The following is a 12899-nucleotide window of genomic DNA, read 5'->3' as shown; positions in this document are numbered from 1 at the left end:
CCTAATAGTTGAAAAAAAAAAACATTCTACATTACATTTAATATACATCACCTTAATCTATGCTGTTGGAAATGGTAAATAAAATCTTTCTGGAACAATATGAGAAAATCAAAACAGTGTACAACCCTATTTTCTCTGAGATATATCAAATTGTATGAATGTAGCATATATGCAACAGCGTATTTTCTTAATGGCGCTTTCCAATAGTAACCACCCCTCATTCCCACTCAACTAGTGGAATGATATGAAAACATTATTTAGACATAATATCACAATATTAGGGCATTATGGAGGTCTAACCCTGTATACGGTACCTGATTCCATACTAACTGACACCAACTGCCCCATGCAATGAGCTAGGTAGTGAGATAGTGTACAATCTGTCATTTTCAAGACATATCAAACTTTATGTAGCAGGGATAAAAGCAAATTATGTCCAAGAGGGCAGCCAAGTCACTTGGATCCATCCCCCCCCCCCCGCCACACTGACCCTCCATCCCATTCAACAAGGATGAATTCGCATAAAATCCTATGCTTTCAAATATTTGATCCTAATGAGAGCTCAAACCTGCTTTCCCAGTTGCAGTAACAGTGTACAACCCTATTTTCTCTGAGATATATCAAATTGTATGAATGTAGCATATGCAACAGCTTATTTTCTCAATAGCGCTTTCCAATCACCTCCACCCCTCATTCCCACTCAACTAGTGGAATGATATGACAACATTATTTAGACATAATATCACAATATTAGGGCATCATGGAGGTCTAACTCTGTATACGGTACCTGATTCCATAGTAACCCACACCAATTGCTCCGTGCAATGAGCTAGATAGTGAACAATCTGTAATTTTCAAGACATATCAAATTTTATTTAGCAGGGATAAAAGCAAATAATCTCCTGCCAAGCCCCTTGGACCCACCCCCTCCCCACCCTCCATCCCATTCAACAAGGATGAATACACATAAAATCCTATGCTTTCAAATATTTGATATTAATGAGATCTCAAACCTATGTACCTGCATTCCCAGTTGCCCTCTACAGCAACCCCCGCACCCCTAACTGCACCACATGATGGATCCACATATGGGTGGAGCCTGTAAAAGTTGTACAAGGTAATTTTCTACACTGATGTATTTGAGTCTAAGCAGTTTACCAATTTGGAATGACATCGAAACTTTGAAACGGTGGAAATAAGATGGTCAAAAATTAATATTAGACTTCATTAAATTCTCACACACATTATGGGGACCCTAATAGTTGAAAACAAAACATTCTACATTACATTTAATATACATCACCTTAATCTATGCTGTTGGAAATGGTAAAAAAAATCTTTCTGGAACAATATGAGAAAATCAAAACAGTGTACAACCATATTTTCTCTGAGATATATCAAATTGTATGAATGTAGCATATGCAACAGCGTATTTTCTTAATGGCGCTTTCCAATCGTAACCAACCCTCATTCCCACTCAACTAGTGGAATGATATGAAATCATTATTTAGACATATCACAATATTAGGGCATTATGGAGGTCTAACCCTGTATATGGTACCTGATTCCATACTAACTGACACCAACTGCCCCATGCAATGAGCTAGATAGTGTACAATCTGTAATTTTCAAGACATATCAAACTTTATGTAGCAGGGATAAAAGCAAATTATGTCCAAGAGGGCAGCCAAGTCACTTGGATCCCCCCCCCCCCGCACCGACCCTCCATCCCATTCAACAAGGACGAATTCACATAAAATCCTATGCTTTCAAATATTTGATCTTAATGAGAGCTCAACCTGCTTTCCCAGTTGCTACCCTCCCCCTTTCTGCTCCACATGATGGTTCCATATATGGGTGGAGCCTGTAAAAGTTGTACAAGGTAATTTTCTACACTGATGTATTTGAGTCTAAGCAGTTTACCAATTTGGGATGACATGGCAACCTTGAAATGGTGGAAATAAGATGGTCAAAAATTAATGGTAGATGTTCATTAAATTCTCATATACATAATGGGACCCTAAAAGTTGAAAACAAAAATAAAATTACCTATCATTTAATGCACCTTAATCTGTGCTGTTGGAAATGGTAAAAAAAATCTTCCTCAAACAATAGGAGAAAACCGTAACAGTGTACAACCATATTTTCTCTGAGATATATCAAATTGTATGAATGTAGCATATGCAACAGCGTATTTTCTCAATAGCGCTTTCCAATCATCTCCACCCCTCATTCCCACTCAACTAGTGGAATGATATGAAAACATTATTTAGACATAATATCACAATATTAGGGCATTATGGAGGTCTAACCCTGTATACGGTACCTGATTCCATAGTAACCCACACCAATTGCTCCGTGCAATGAGCTAGATAGTGAACAATCTGTAATTTTCAAGACATATCAAACTTTATTTAGCAGGGATAAAAGCAAATAATCTCCTGCCAAGCCCCTTGGACCCACCCCCTCCCCACCCTCGATCCCATTCAACAAGGATGAATACACATAAAATCCTATGCTTTCAAATATTTGATATTAATGAGATCTCAAACCTATGTACCTGCATTCCCAGTTGCCCTCTACAGCAACCCCCTCCCCCCTGCACCCCTAACTGCACCACATGATGGATCCACATATGGGTGGAGTCTGTAAAAGTTGTACAAGGTAATTTTCTACACTGATGTATTTGAGTCTAAGCAGTTTCCCAATTTGGGATGGCATGGAAACCTTGAAACGGTGGAAATAAGATGGTCAAAAATTAATGGCAGCGATGTTCATTAAATTCTCACATACATAATGGGGACCCTAATAGTTGAAAAAAAAAACATTCTACATTACATTTAATATACATCACTTTAATCTATGCTGTTGGAAATGGTAAAAAAATCTTTCTGGAACAATATGAGAAAACCACAACAGTGTACAACCATATTTTCTCTGAGATATATCAAATTGTATGAATGTAGCATATGCAACAGCGTATTTTCTTAATGGCGCTTTCCAATCATAACCACCCCTCATTCCCACTCAACTAGTGGAATGATATGAAAACATTATTAAGACATAATATGACAATATTAGGGCATCATGGAGGTCTAACCCTGTATACGGTAACTGATTCCATAGTAACCCACACCTTGAACTGCCCCATGCAATGAGCTAGATAGTGTACAATCTGTAATTTTCAAGACATATCAAACTTTATATAGCAGGGATAAAAGCAAATTATGTCCAAGAGGGCAGCCAAGTCACTTGGATCCACCCCCCCCCCCAATGACCCTCCATCCCATTCAACAAAGATGAATTCACATAAAATCCTATGCTTTCAAATATTTGATCCTAATGAGAGCTCAAACCTGCTTTCCCAGTTGCAGTACAGTGTACAACCCTATTTTCTCTGAGATATATCAAATTGTGTGAATGTACAGTAGCATATGCAACAGTGTATATTCTTAATAGCGCTTTCCAATCATAACCACCCCTCATTCCCACTCAACTAGTGGAATGATATGAAAACATTATTTAGACATAATATCACAATATTAGGGCATTATGGAGGTCTTATCCTGTATATGGTACCTGATTCCATAGTAACCGACACCAACTGCCCCATGCAATGAGCTAGATAGTGTGATAGTGTACAATCTGTAATTTTCAAGACATATCAAACTTTATGTAGCAGGGATAAAAGCAAATTATGTCCAAGAGGGCAGCCAAGTCACTTGGATCCACCCCCCCCCCACCGACCCTCCATCCCATTCAACAAGGACGAATTCACATAAAATCCTATGCTTTCAAATATTTGATCCTAATGAGAGCTCTAACCTGCTTTCCCAGTTGCTAACCCCCCCCCCCCTCCCCTCCCCCTTTCTGCTCCACATGATGGTTCCATATATTGGTGGAGCCTACAAGTTGTACAAGGTAATTTTCTACACTGATGTATTTGAGTCTAAGCAGTTTACCAATTTGGAATGACATCGAAACTTTGAAACGGTGGAAATAAGATGGTCAAAAATTAATATAAGACACTATTAAATTCTCACACACATTATGGGGACCCTAATAGTTAAAAAAAAAAAAAAATTAACTATCATTTAATATACCTTAATCTGTGCTGTTGGAAATGGTAAAAAAATCTTTCTGGAACAATATGAGAAAACCACAACAGTGTACAACCATATTTTCTCTGAGATATATCAAATTGTGTGAATGTACCATATGCAACAGTGTATATTCTTAACAGGGCTTTCCAATCATCTCCACCCCTCATTCCCACTCAACTAGTGGAATGATATGAAAACATTATTTAGACATAATATCACAATATTAGGACATTATGGAGGTCTAACCCTGTATACGGTACCTGATTCCATAGTAACCCACACCTTGAACTGCCCCATGCAATGAGCTAGATAGTGTACAATCTGTAATTTTCAAGACATATCAAACTTTATGTAGCAGGGATAAAAGCAAATTATGTCCAAGAGGGCAGCCAAGTCACTTGGATCCACCCCCCCCCCCCACCGACCCTCCATCCCATTCAACAAGGACGAATTCACATAAAATCCTATGCTTTCAAATATTTGATCCTAATGAGAGCTCTAACCTGCTTTCCCAGTTGCTAACCCCCCCCCCCTCCCCTCCCCCTTTCTGCTCCACATGATGGTTCCATATATTGGTGGAGCCTGTACAAGTTGTACAAGGTAATTTTCTACACTGATGTATTTGAGTCTAAGCAGTTTACCAATTTGGAATGACATCGAAACTTTGAAACGGTGGAAATAAGATGGTCAAAAATTAATATAAGACTTTATTAAATTCTCACACACATTATGGGGACCCTAATAGTTAAAAAAAAAAAAAAAAATTAACTATCATTTAATATACCTTAATCTGTGCTGTTGGAAATGGTAAAAAAATCTTTCTGGAACAATATGAGAAAACCACAACAGTGTACAACCATATTTTCTCTGAGATATATCAAATTGTGTGAATGTAGCATATGCAACAGTGTATATTCTTAACAGGGCTTTCCAATCATCTCCACCCCTCATTCCCACTCAACTAGTGGAATGATATGAAAACATTATTTAGACATAATATCACAATATTAGGACATTATGGAGGTCTAACCCTGTCTACGGTACCTGATTCCATAGTAACCCACACCTTGAACTGCCCCATGCAATGAGCTAGATAGTGTACAATCTGTAATTTTCAAGACATATCAAACTTTATGTAGCAGGGATAAAAGCAAATTATGTCCAAGAGGGCAGCCAAGTCACTTGGATCCACCCCCCCCCCACTGACCCTCCATCCCATTCAAAAAGGATGAATTCATATAAAATCCTATGCTTTCAAATATTTGATCCTAATGAGAGCTCTAACCTGCTTTCCCAGTTGCTACCCCCCTCCCCTCCCCCTTTCTGCTCCACATGATGGTTCCATATAAAACCTGCTTTCCCAGTTGCATATCAAACTTGCTTTCCCAGTTGCAGTACAGTGTACAACCCTATTTTCTCTGAGATATATCAAATTGTGTGAATGTAGCATATGCAACAGTGTATATTCTTAACAGGGCTTTCCAATCATCTCCACCCCTCATTCCCACTCAACTAGTGGAATGATATGAAAACATTATTTAGACATAATATCACAATATTAGGGCATCATGGAGGTCTATAACCCTGAATACGGTACCTGATTACATAGTAACCCACACCAATTGCTCCGTACAATGAGCTAGATAGTGTACAATCTGTAATTTTCAAGACATATCAAACTTTATTTAGCAGGGATAAAAGCAAATAGTCTCCTGCCAAGCCCCTTGGACCCACCCCCTCCCCACCCTCCATCCCATTCAACAAGGATGAACACACATAAAATCCTATGCTTTCAAATATTTGATATAATGAGATCTCAAACCTATGTACCTGCATTCCCAGTTGCCCTCTACAGCAACCCCCGCCCCCCGCACCCCTAACTGCACCACATGATGGATCCACATATGGGTGGAGCCTGTGAAAGTTGTACAAGGTAATTTTCTACACTGATGTATTTGAGTCTAAGCAGTTTACCAATTTGGAATGACATCGAAACTTTGAAACGGTGGAAATAAGATGGTCAAAAATTAATATTAGACTTCATTCAATTCTCACACACATTATGGGGACCCTAATAGTTGAATAAAAAAAACATTCTACATTACATTTAATATACATCACCTTAATCTATGCTGTTGGAAATGGTAAAAAAATCTTTCTGGAACAATATGAGAAAACCACAGCAGTGTACAACCATATTTTCTCTGAGATATATCAAATTGTGTGAATGTAGCATATGCAACAGCGTATTTTCTTAATGGCGCTTTCCAATCATAACCACCCCTCATTCCCACTCAACTAGTGGAATGATATGAAAACATTATTTAGACATAATATCACAATATTAGGGCATCATGGAGGTCTAACCCTGTATACGGTACCTGATTCCATAGTAACCCACACCTTGAACTGCCCCATGCAATGAGCTAGATAGTGTACAATCTGTAATTTTCAAGACATATCAAACTTTATGTAGCAGGGATAAAAGCAAATTAGGTCCAAGAGGGCAGCCAAGTCACTTGGATCCACCCCCCCCCCCCACCGACCCTCCATCCCATTCAACAAAGATGAATTCACATAAAATCCTATGCTTTCAAATATTTGATCCTAATGAGAGCTCTAACCTGCTTTCGCAGTTGCTACCCTCCCCCCTCCCCTCCCCCTTCTGCTCCACATGATGGTTCCACATATTGGTGGAGCCTGTAAAAGTTGTACAAGGTATTTTTCTACACTGATATATTTGAGTCAAAGCAATTTACCAATTTGGAATGACATTGAAACTCTGAATTGGTGGAAATAAGATGTTCAAAAGTTAATATTAGACTGTTCCTTAAATTCTCACACACATTATGGGGACCCTAAAAGTTGGGGAAAAAGGCACCTTTTACCTAGCATTTAATATACATCACCTCAATCTATGCTGTTGGGAATGGTAAAAAAAAACCAGCAACCCCCCCCCCCCAACCCCTAACTGCTCCACATGATGGATCCACATATGGGTGGAGCCTGTAAAAGTTGTACAAGGTAATTTTCTACACTGATGTATTTGAGTCTAAGCAGTTTACCAATTTGGAATGACATCGAAACTTTGAAACGGTGGAAATAAGATGGTCAAAAATTAATATTAGACTGTTCATTAAATTCTCACACACATTATGGGGACCCTAATAGTTGAAAAAAAAAAACATTCTACATTACATTTAATATACATCACTTTAATCTATGCTGTTGGAAATGGTAAAAAAATCTTTCTGGAACAATATGAGAAAACCACAACAGTGTTCAACCATATTTTCTCTGAGATATATCAAATTGTATGAATGTAGCATATGCAACAGTGTATTTTCTTAATGGCGCTTTCCAATCATAACCACCCCTCATTCCCACTCAACTAGTGGAATGATATGAAAACATTATTTAGACATAATATCACAATATTAGGGCATTATGGAGGTCTAACCCTGTATATGGTACCTGATTCCATAGTAACCGACACCAACTGCCCCATGCAATGAGCTAGATAGTGTGATAGGGTACAATCTGTAATTTTCAAGACATATCAAACTTTATGTAGCAGGGATAAATGCAAATTATGTCCAAGAGGGCAGCCAAGTCACTTGGATCCACCCCTTCCCCCCCCACCGACCCTCCATCCCATTCAACAAGGATGAATTCACATAAAATCCTATGCTTTCAAATATGCTATGCGAATGACAGCGCTAACATGCATACCTGCTTTCCCAGTTGCCCCCTCACCATCCCCCCTCCCCCCCCCATTGCCCAACATAATGGTTTCACATATGGGAGGTAGCGGGTAAAAGTTAGACAAGGTAATTTTCTACACTGACCTTATTCAAGATTAAACAGTTAACCATTTTAGAGTAACATCAAAGCTTTGAATTGTTTGATATTATTAAAGATGTTATACTCTCTGGGATATAAATGCATTACTTTGATGCATATTTACGGAGTAGTATGCATGCCCTGAACTTACCTGCTTCTTGCCTTAGCTATCTATAGTGAACAAAAAATTCCTTTTCCCTTGATGATGTGGAAGTTGTTTGATCTAAATATGAAGAAATAAAGAAAATGTCCATGTCAAGATATTACAAACTTTCTGTTGTACATTCCTTGTATCTCCATGAGGGCAATTAGGATTAAGATAAATAATACCACATTAATTAAACAATAGGAGTTGCAACTGCTGGAATGAAATCCAGGGTGAAGAGCAATCATCATAGCATATAACACTACTTGTCATTAAAGTGTTACAGAAAACCGTATATATGGCACAATTTGAAGTGAAATAAAAACAAATTATCTCGGTTGGAAGGAATGCAATTTCTTCCCTAGTAGAGTGTCACAGAACCACCGAACCTCTTTTCTATTTTGTTGTATCTTATATTCCCATTGAGCCTATATGAATACAAAGCTTTTATGCCAATCATGTAAAGTATATATCTGCCACCAATTGTAACTGCAGGTTTTACCAATTAGCATGAAGCCTGCATAAATAGCATAAACATGTTATTAGAAATAGTAGTCATCATTGTGCAACTTCTAAAGTAATTTTAAATTGCTAAAAAGTAAACAGTGATTACAACAGCAACATTACTTGTACAGATATAGTTCTGAAGCAATAAAATTTATACTTACCAGTTTAGCATTGTGACAAGTTGACAGATCTTGATAGGAATCGCTAGATGGCTCAGGTGCCAAATTCCGTCCATACTCAAAATATGCTTTATCTGAATTCGTCATACATGAATACCTGGAACTTGTTTTCAATAAATTCTGTACTTGCATGTACAGAACTCTTAAGGAGTATGTCAAATTTAGGTGAAAGAGAGTATTTAAACTATGAAAATCTCTTATATTATTACATAGGCTATTCTGTAACCTTGAAGAAAAAAAGAGTTCTAACAATTAATTTACGACAAAATCCCCCGTATGGATTACCTTCAGCATATACAGGCTATGGCTACTATTTCAGGAGGCTGTATCATGCTTTTGTATATTGATATTGACAAATGGTCAATTCACAATTATTACCTACTAGTAAGCCTAAGTGAAATCTTTTCAACTATTTATATTTGTTTATGGAGGTGTAAACTTCTAAAACATGAACTCCCAGACAAAAGAATGCATAGATGCAAACAATGTTGGGAAGTACATACCATTTTCATGCAATCTGGGATCATATTTTAGCAACAGCCTTCTCCATACACTGCTTGCCAACCAAAAGTGGTGCTTGCATTATTGCCACCATGCCCTCTCCCCTCCCCACCCCACCCTGCACTAAAAATTTCTTATAAACCCCTAAAAAAACTCCTTTTCATACTAAAAGCTCTATCCAACACTAAGCCGGTTATACAATTGATGGATCTAATGATGTGAGTAAATACATGTACTTGCTCTTTGAAACCGAGTTCCACTTTCCTGAAAAAAGGCATCCCCCCTCTTTGTCAGGCTAACACCAGCCTGCGCCCTTGAAATGTGGCTTTGGTAACCAGAGCCTGGCTTTTGAATTTTATGTATACTATTTGTACATAGAGTTACACATTTTGGGGGGCGCTCTTCAAAAATACCATAGGTCCCCACAATGTGTGTTGAAAAATTTTCAAGAAAGAAGAAAAAATTAAAAAAAATTAAAAATCCCTATTTTCATCTAAAACATGCAAAATAAGTTTTTTATTAGCAAAACATTATGGGGACCTGATACAGGTCCCCACAATGTTCACAGTCCCCATAGCGAAGGTGTGTTGTCACGTGCGGGTCCCCGTAAACCACCTTACGCAAACACACACATGCACGCACACACACACACACATATATATATATATATATAAATATATATATATATATATAAATATATATATATATATATATATATATATTGGACAGAGCGGTGGACAGAGCGAAATATATGTTGAGATTAGTTGAGACTTGTGGAACACTAGTAGTTGTTACTCAGTTTTACTCGATCATTAGACAAATAGTTGTCTGATGGTCGCTCAACGCGTGATACTCTGAGTAACTACTAGTGTTCCACTAGTCTCAACTAGTGTCAACATATATATATATATATATATATATATATATATATAAATATATATATATTTATATATATATATATATATATATATATATAGATATATATATATATATATATATATATATATTTCGGATCTCTTTTGAGATCCGGCTTTAGGAATCACAAATACTTTTCGAGTTGGTTAGCATCATGTTTGATCTCTAGAGCAAGGCAAAATTTGTCACCACAAACAGAACTAGTATTGTTCGATACAGGTGTCAAACGCCTACAGTGAAATTACGACCTTCCTTACCGGTTTAGAACCTCTGGACATAAAATCAGCGTCCATAGCCTAGTTGGTTAGGGGATCCGCGTAAAAAGCGGGAGGCCTGGGTTCGAATCCAGGTGGAGGCTGGAAGATTTTTCACTGTGCTGGATTTTCTTACGTTCTCAATTATATATATAAATATATATATATATATATATATATATATATATATATATATATATATATATATATATGTATATGTATATATATATATATATATATATATATATATATATATATATATATATAAATATATATATAGATGTTAACATACATACATATATTGCAGCTGACAGATAATTATCACACATTTACCCACAACATGTATGTTGATTCTACCAGTGGTTAATGATCCATCTTTCCCGAGTACAGTCATGGTATAGCTTCCTTCGTGTTCCACCGTGGCTCTTTTAATTACCATCGAACCATCCACTTGGATGTCATACTCCCCTGAAACGAAACCAGAACCACTTTTCCGCGTATCGTCTATTCGTAGAAGTGGATTTTCATTATCCTCTAAGAACCATCTCACGGTATAAAACGATCTTGTGTAATCACACGAGATGATTGCCTTTTGGTTGTAGGCTACATATTTATTTCCAATGCAGACCTCTTCAGGATTCGCTGCAGTACGAGAAAGGAAACGCTGATAGAATAATACAAGTCCGCTTGAAAGGTTTAATAGTCGGGGATGGTCTTATAGTTAGTGATCAAATGTAATGATGTTTGGCATTGTTTGAGTCAAAAATATTTTGGGAAGTTCTATCCAAAATCGTTTCGTAGATGTGCAGTAAGTGGGTTTTGACCTATTTTCCAAGCACCTGCCTCATCAACTTCTACACCGCAACATTGGCATCTGGGTTGTTTCATTACTGTACCTTTCAGTTAAAACCTGCCACATTTCTTCTAACATCCTTCATAGTGCTTCCACTTTTTGTAGAATTAAATTGCCATAAAATTTGCAAGAAAATGTTTTACCACAATGACTTTGCAGTGTATATCAATTTTGTATCTTTTACTGAGCATATGTGTAAAGTGGCTTATGGTTCCATTTGAATATTAACCATTCCTCAGCAATCCGCTAGCCAGGCTGGAGCACATGCTCCCCTCCACTTTCAGACTAATGTTGTCCCATCCCCTTAATTTGTCCAGCCATGATGTGAACGAAACCTTCACAAGTAACAGCACATAACTATTGTGTTTCACATTTAATTATTGGTGCCCTTCCAACTCGGAGTACATGCTCCCAGGGTCCCAAACGTGTCTGTAAGCCGTCTCACCCACATTTCGTTCTAATAAAAATGAGCTTGATGAACGATGTAGACGACTGGGCATTGTGCCCTATGTATCTAATTAAGGGTCTGACGTAAGATTTATAACAATTAAGAGCATGCTAGGATTGTTTTCTCAAAAAGTCTAAGCAGCGGCTAAATATCCGGAAGTTGTATTTCATTTCAACTAGTTTAATTTTCCCCCAAAAAAATTGGAGCTAATCTGATGCATCAATTGTTACTATATTGTCACTATAACGTAGGCACCCTTTGCGCGAGTCATTGTTTTAGGTGTAACAAAATGGCGCGAGCCAATTGAATAGAACTGCAAAATGTATTGTTGTCATCTGGTGCGATATGGCTTCTGTGTATTAGGCTATTGGCTGTGGTCGTAGTACTAATAATGCTAGACTTCGCCTTCCCGCCGTCAGACAATTTCGTTGAATCAAAGCGTTGTCATACATACTATTGTACAATTAAAGTAGATATTCTACGTGATTATAATAAATATGACCTATTCAAATTACACTATAGTTGCTACTGGCAAATTTATGAATAGTTTGAACAGCATCTTCTTTACTTACTAGGTGAATCGAATGGATTTGAAGGAGACTTCATCCTTAACCTGAGATATTTAGCAAACTCCTAAGCATGTTTATACGAAATCTGATATTAATGAAAACATGGCCCGCTCATATTTGAATTGCATTACGTGCGATCTCGGAAGGTCGTATGGTCTTTAAAATAGAGTAAACAATATCTGCCTGTACTTCACACACTGGGCAGTGGCGTTATCGCAAAATTGCTTGGAAAATGATATCACCGTTTCCAAAAATAACGCGACACCTATGTTTACACACATTTTACAACCAGACGTCAACTTTAGGTGTTAGTACTACGGTAATTTCTCGAATCCAGTACAATAGAGATCGTTAAGGTAGCAGTGTTGATTACGGCAGAACAAGATAAAATTATATGCGGTCACTTGCTCTTGTTACCGTGAATATTCACCTTAGACAACAGTTTTCAGAGGATAGAACACTGTATGCAGTGAATTCGATTGTTGGGTGGTCAGATAAGTGTTTGGAAAGTTTCGAGAAAGTAACAGGTAAAATATTTAAAAAATGATCAATATTTATATTATAACGACCGTATTATCTAAC

At 37.3% G+C, this 12899-nt stretch overlaps 1 protein-coding gene across 5 annotated transcripts in view; it reads right to left on the bottom strand.

Moving 5' to 3' along the window:
• The window catches only part of LOC139961284 (uncharacterized), a 210609-nt gene that overhangs the window by 195725 nt on the left and 1985 nt on the right, over positions 1 to 12899 (bottom strand). For all 5 annotated transcript variants that reach the window (XM_071960398.1, XM_071960397.1, XM_071960395.1 and 2 more), the window contains one exon: positions 10781 to 11089. In XM_071960398.1, coding sequence (XP_071816499.1) covers positions 10781 to 11089 — 309 coding nt within the window. The remainder of the gene's footprint in view (positions 1 to 10780; positions 11090 to 12899) is intronic.

Source organism: Apostichopus japonicus, chromosome 20, assembly GCF_037975245.1.
Source record: "Apostichopus japonicus isolate 1M-3 chromosome 20, ASM3797524v1, whole genome shotgun sequence".
NCBI classification, from domain to species: domain Eukaryota; kingdom Metazoa; phylum Echinodermata; class Holothuroidea; order Aspidochirotida; family Stichopodidae; genus Apostichopus; species Apostichopus japonicus.
This window is presented reverse-complemented; position numbering and strand designations above follow the sequence as displayed.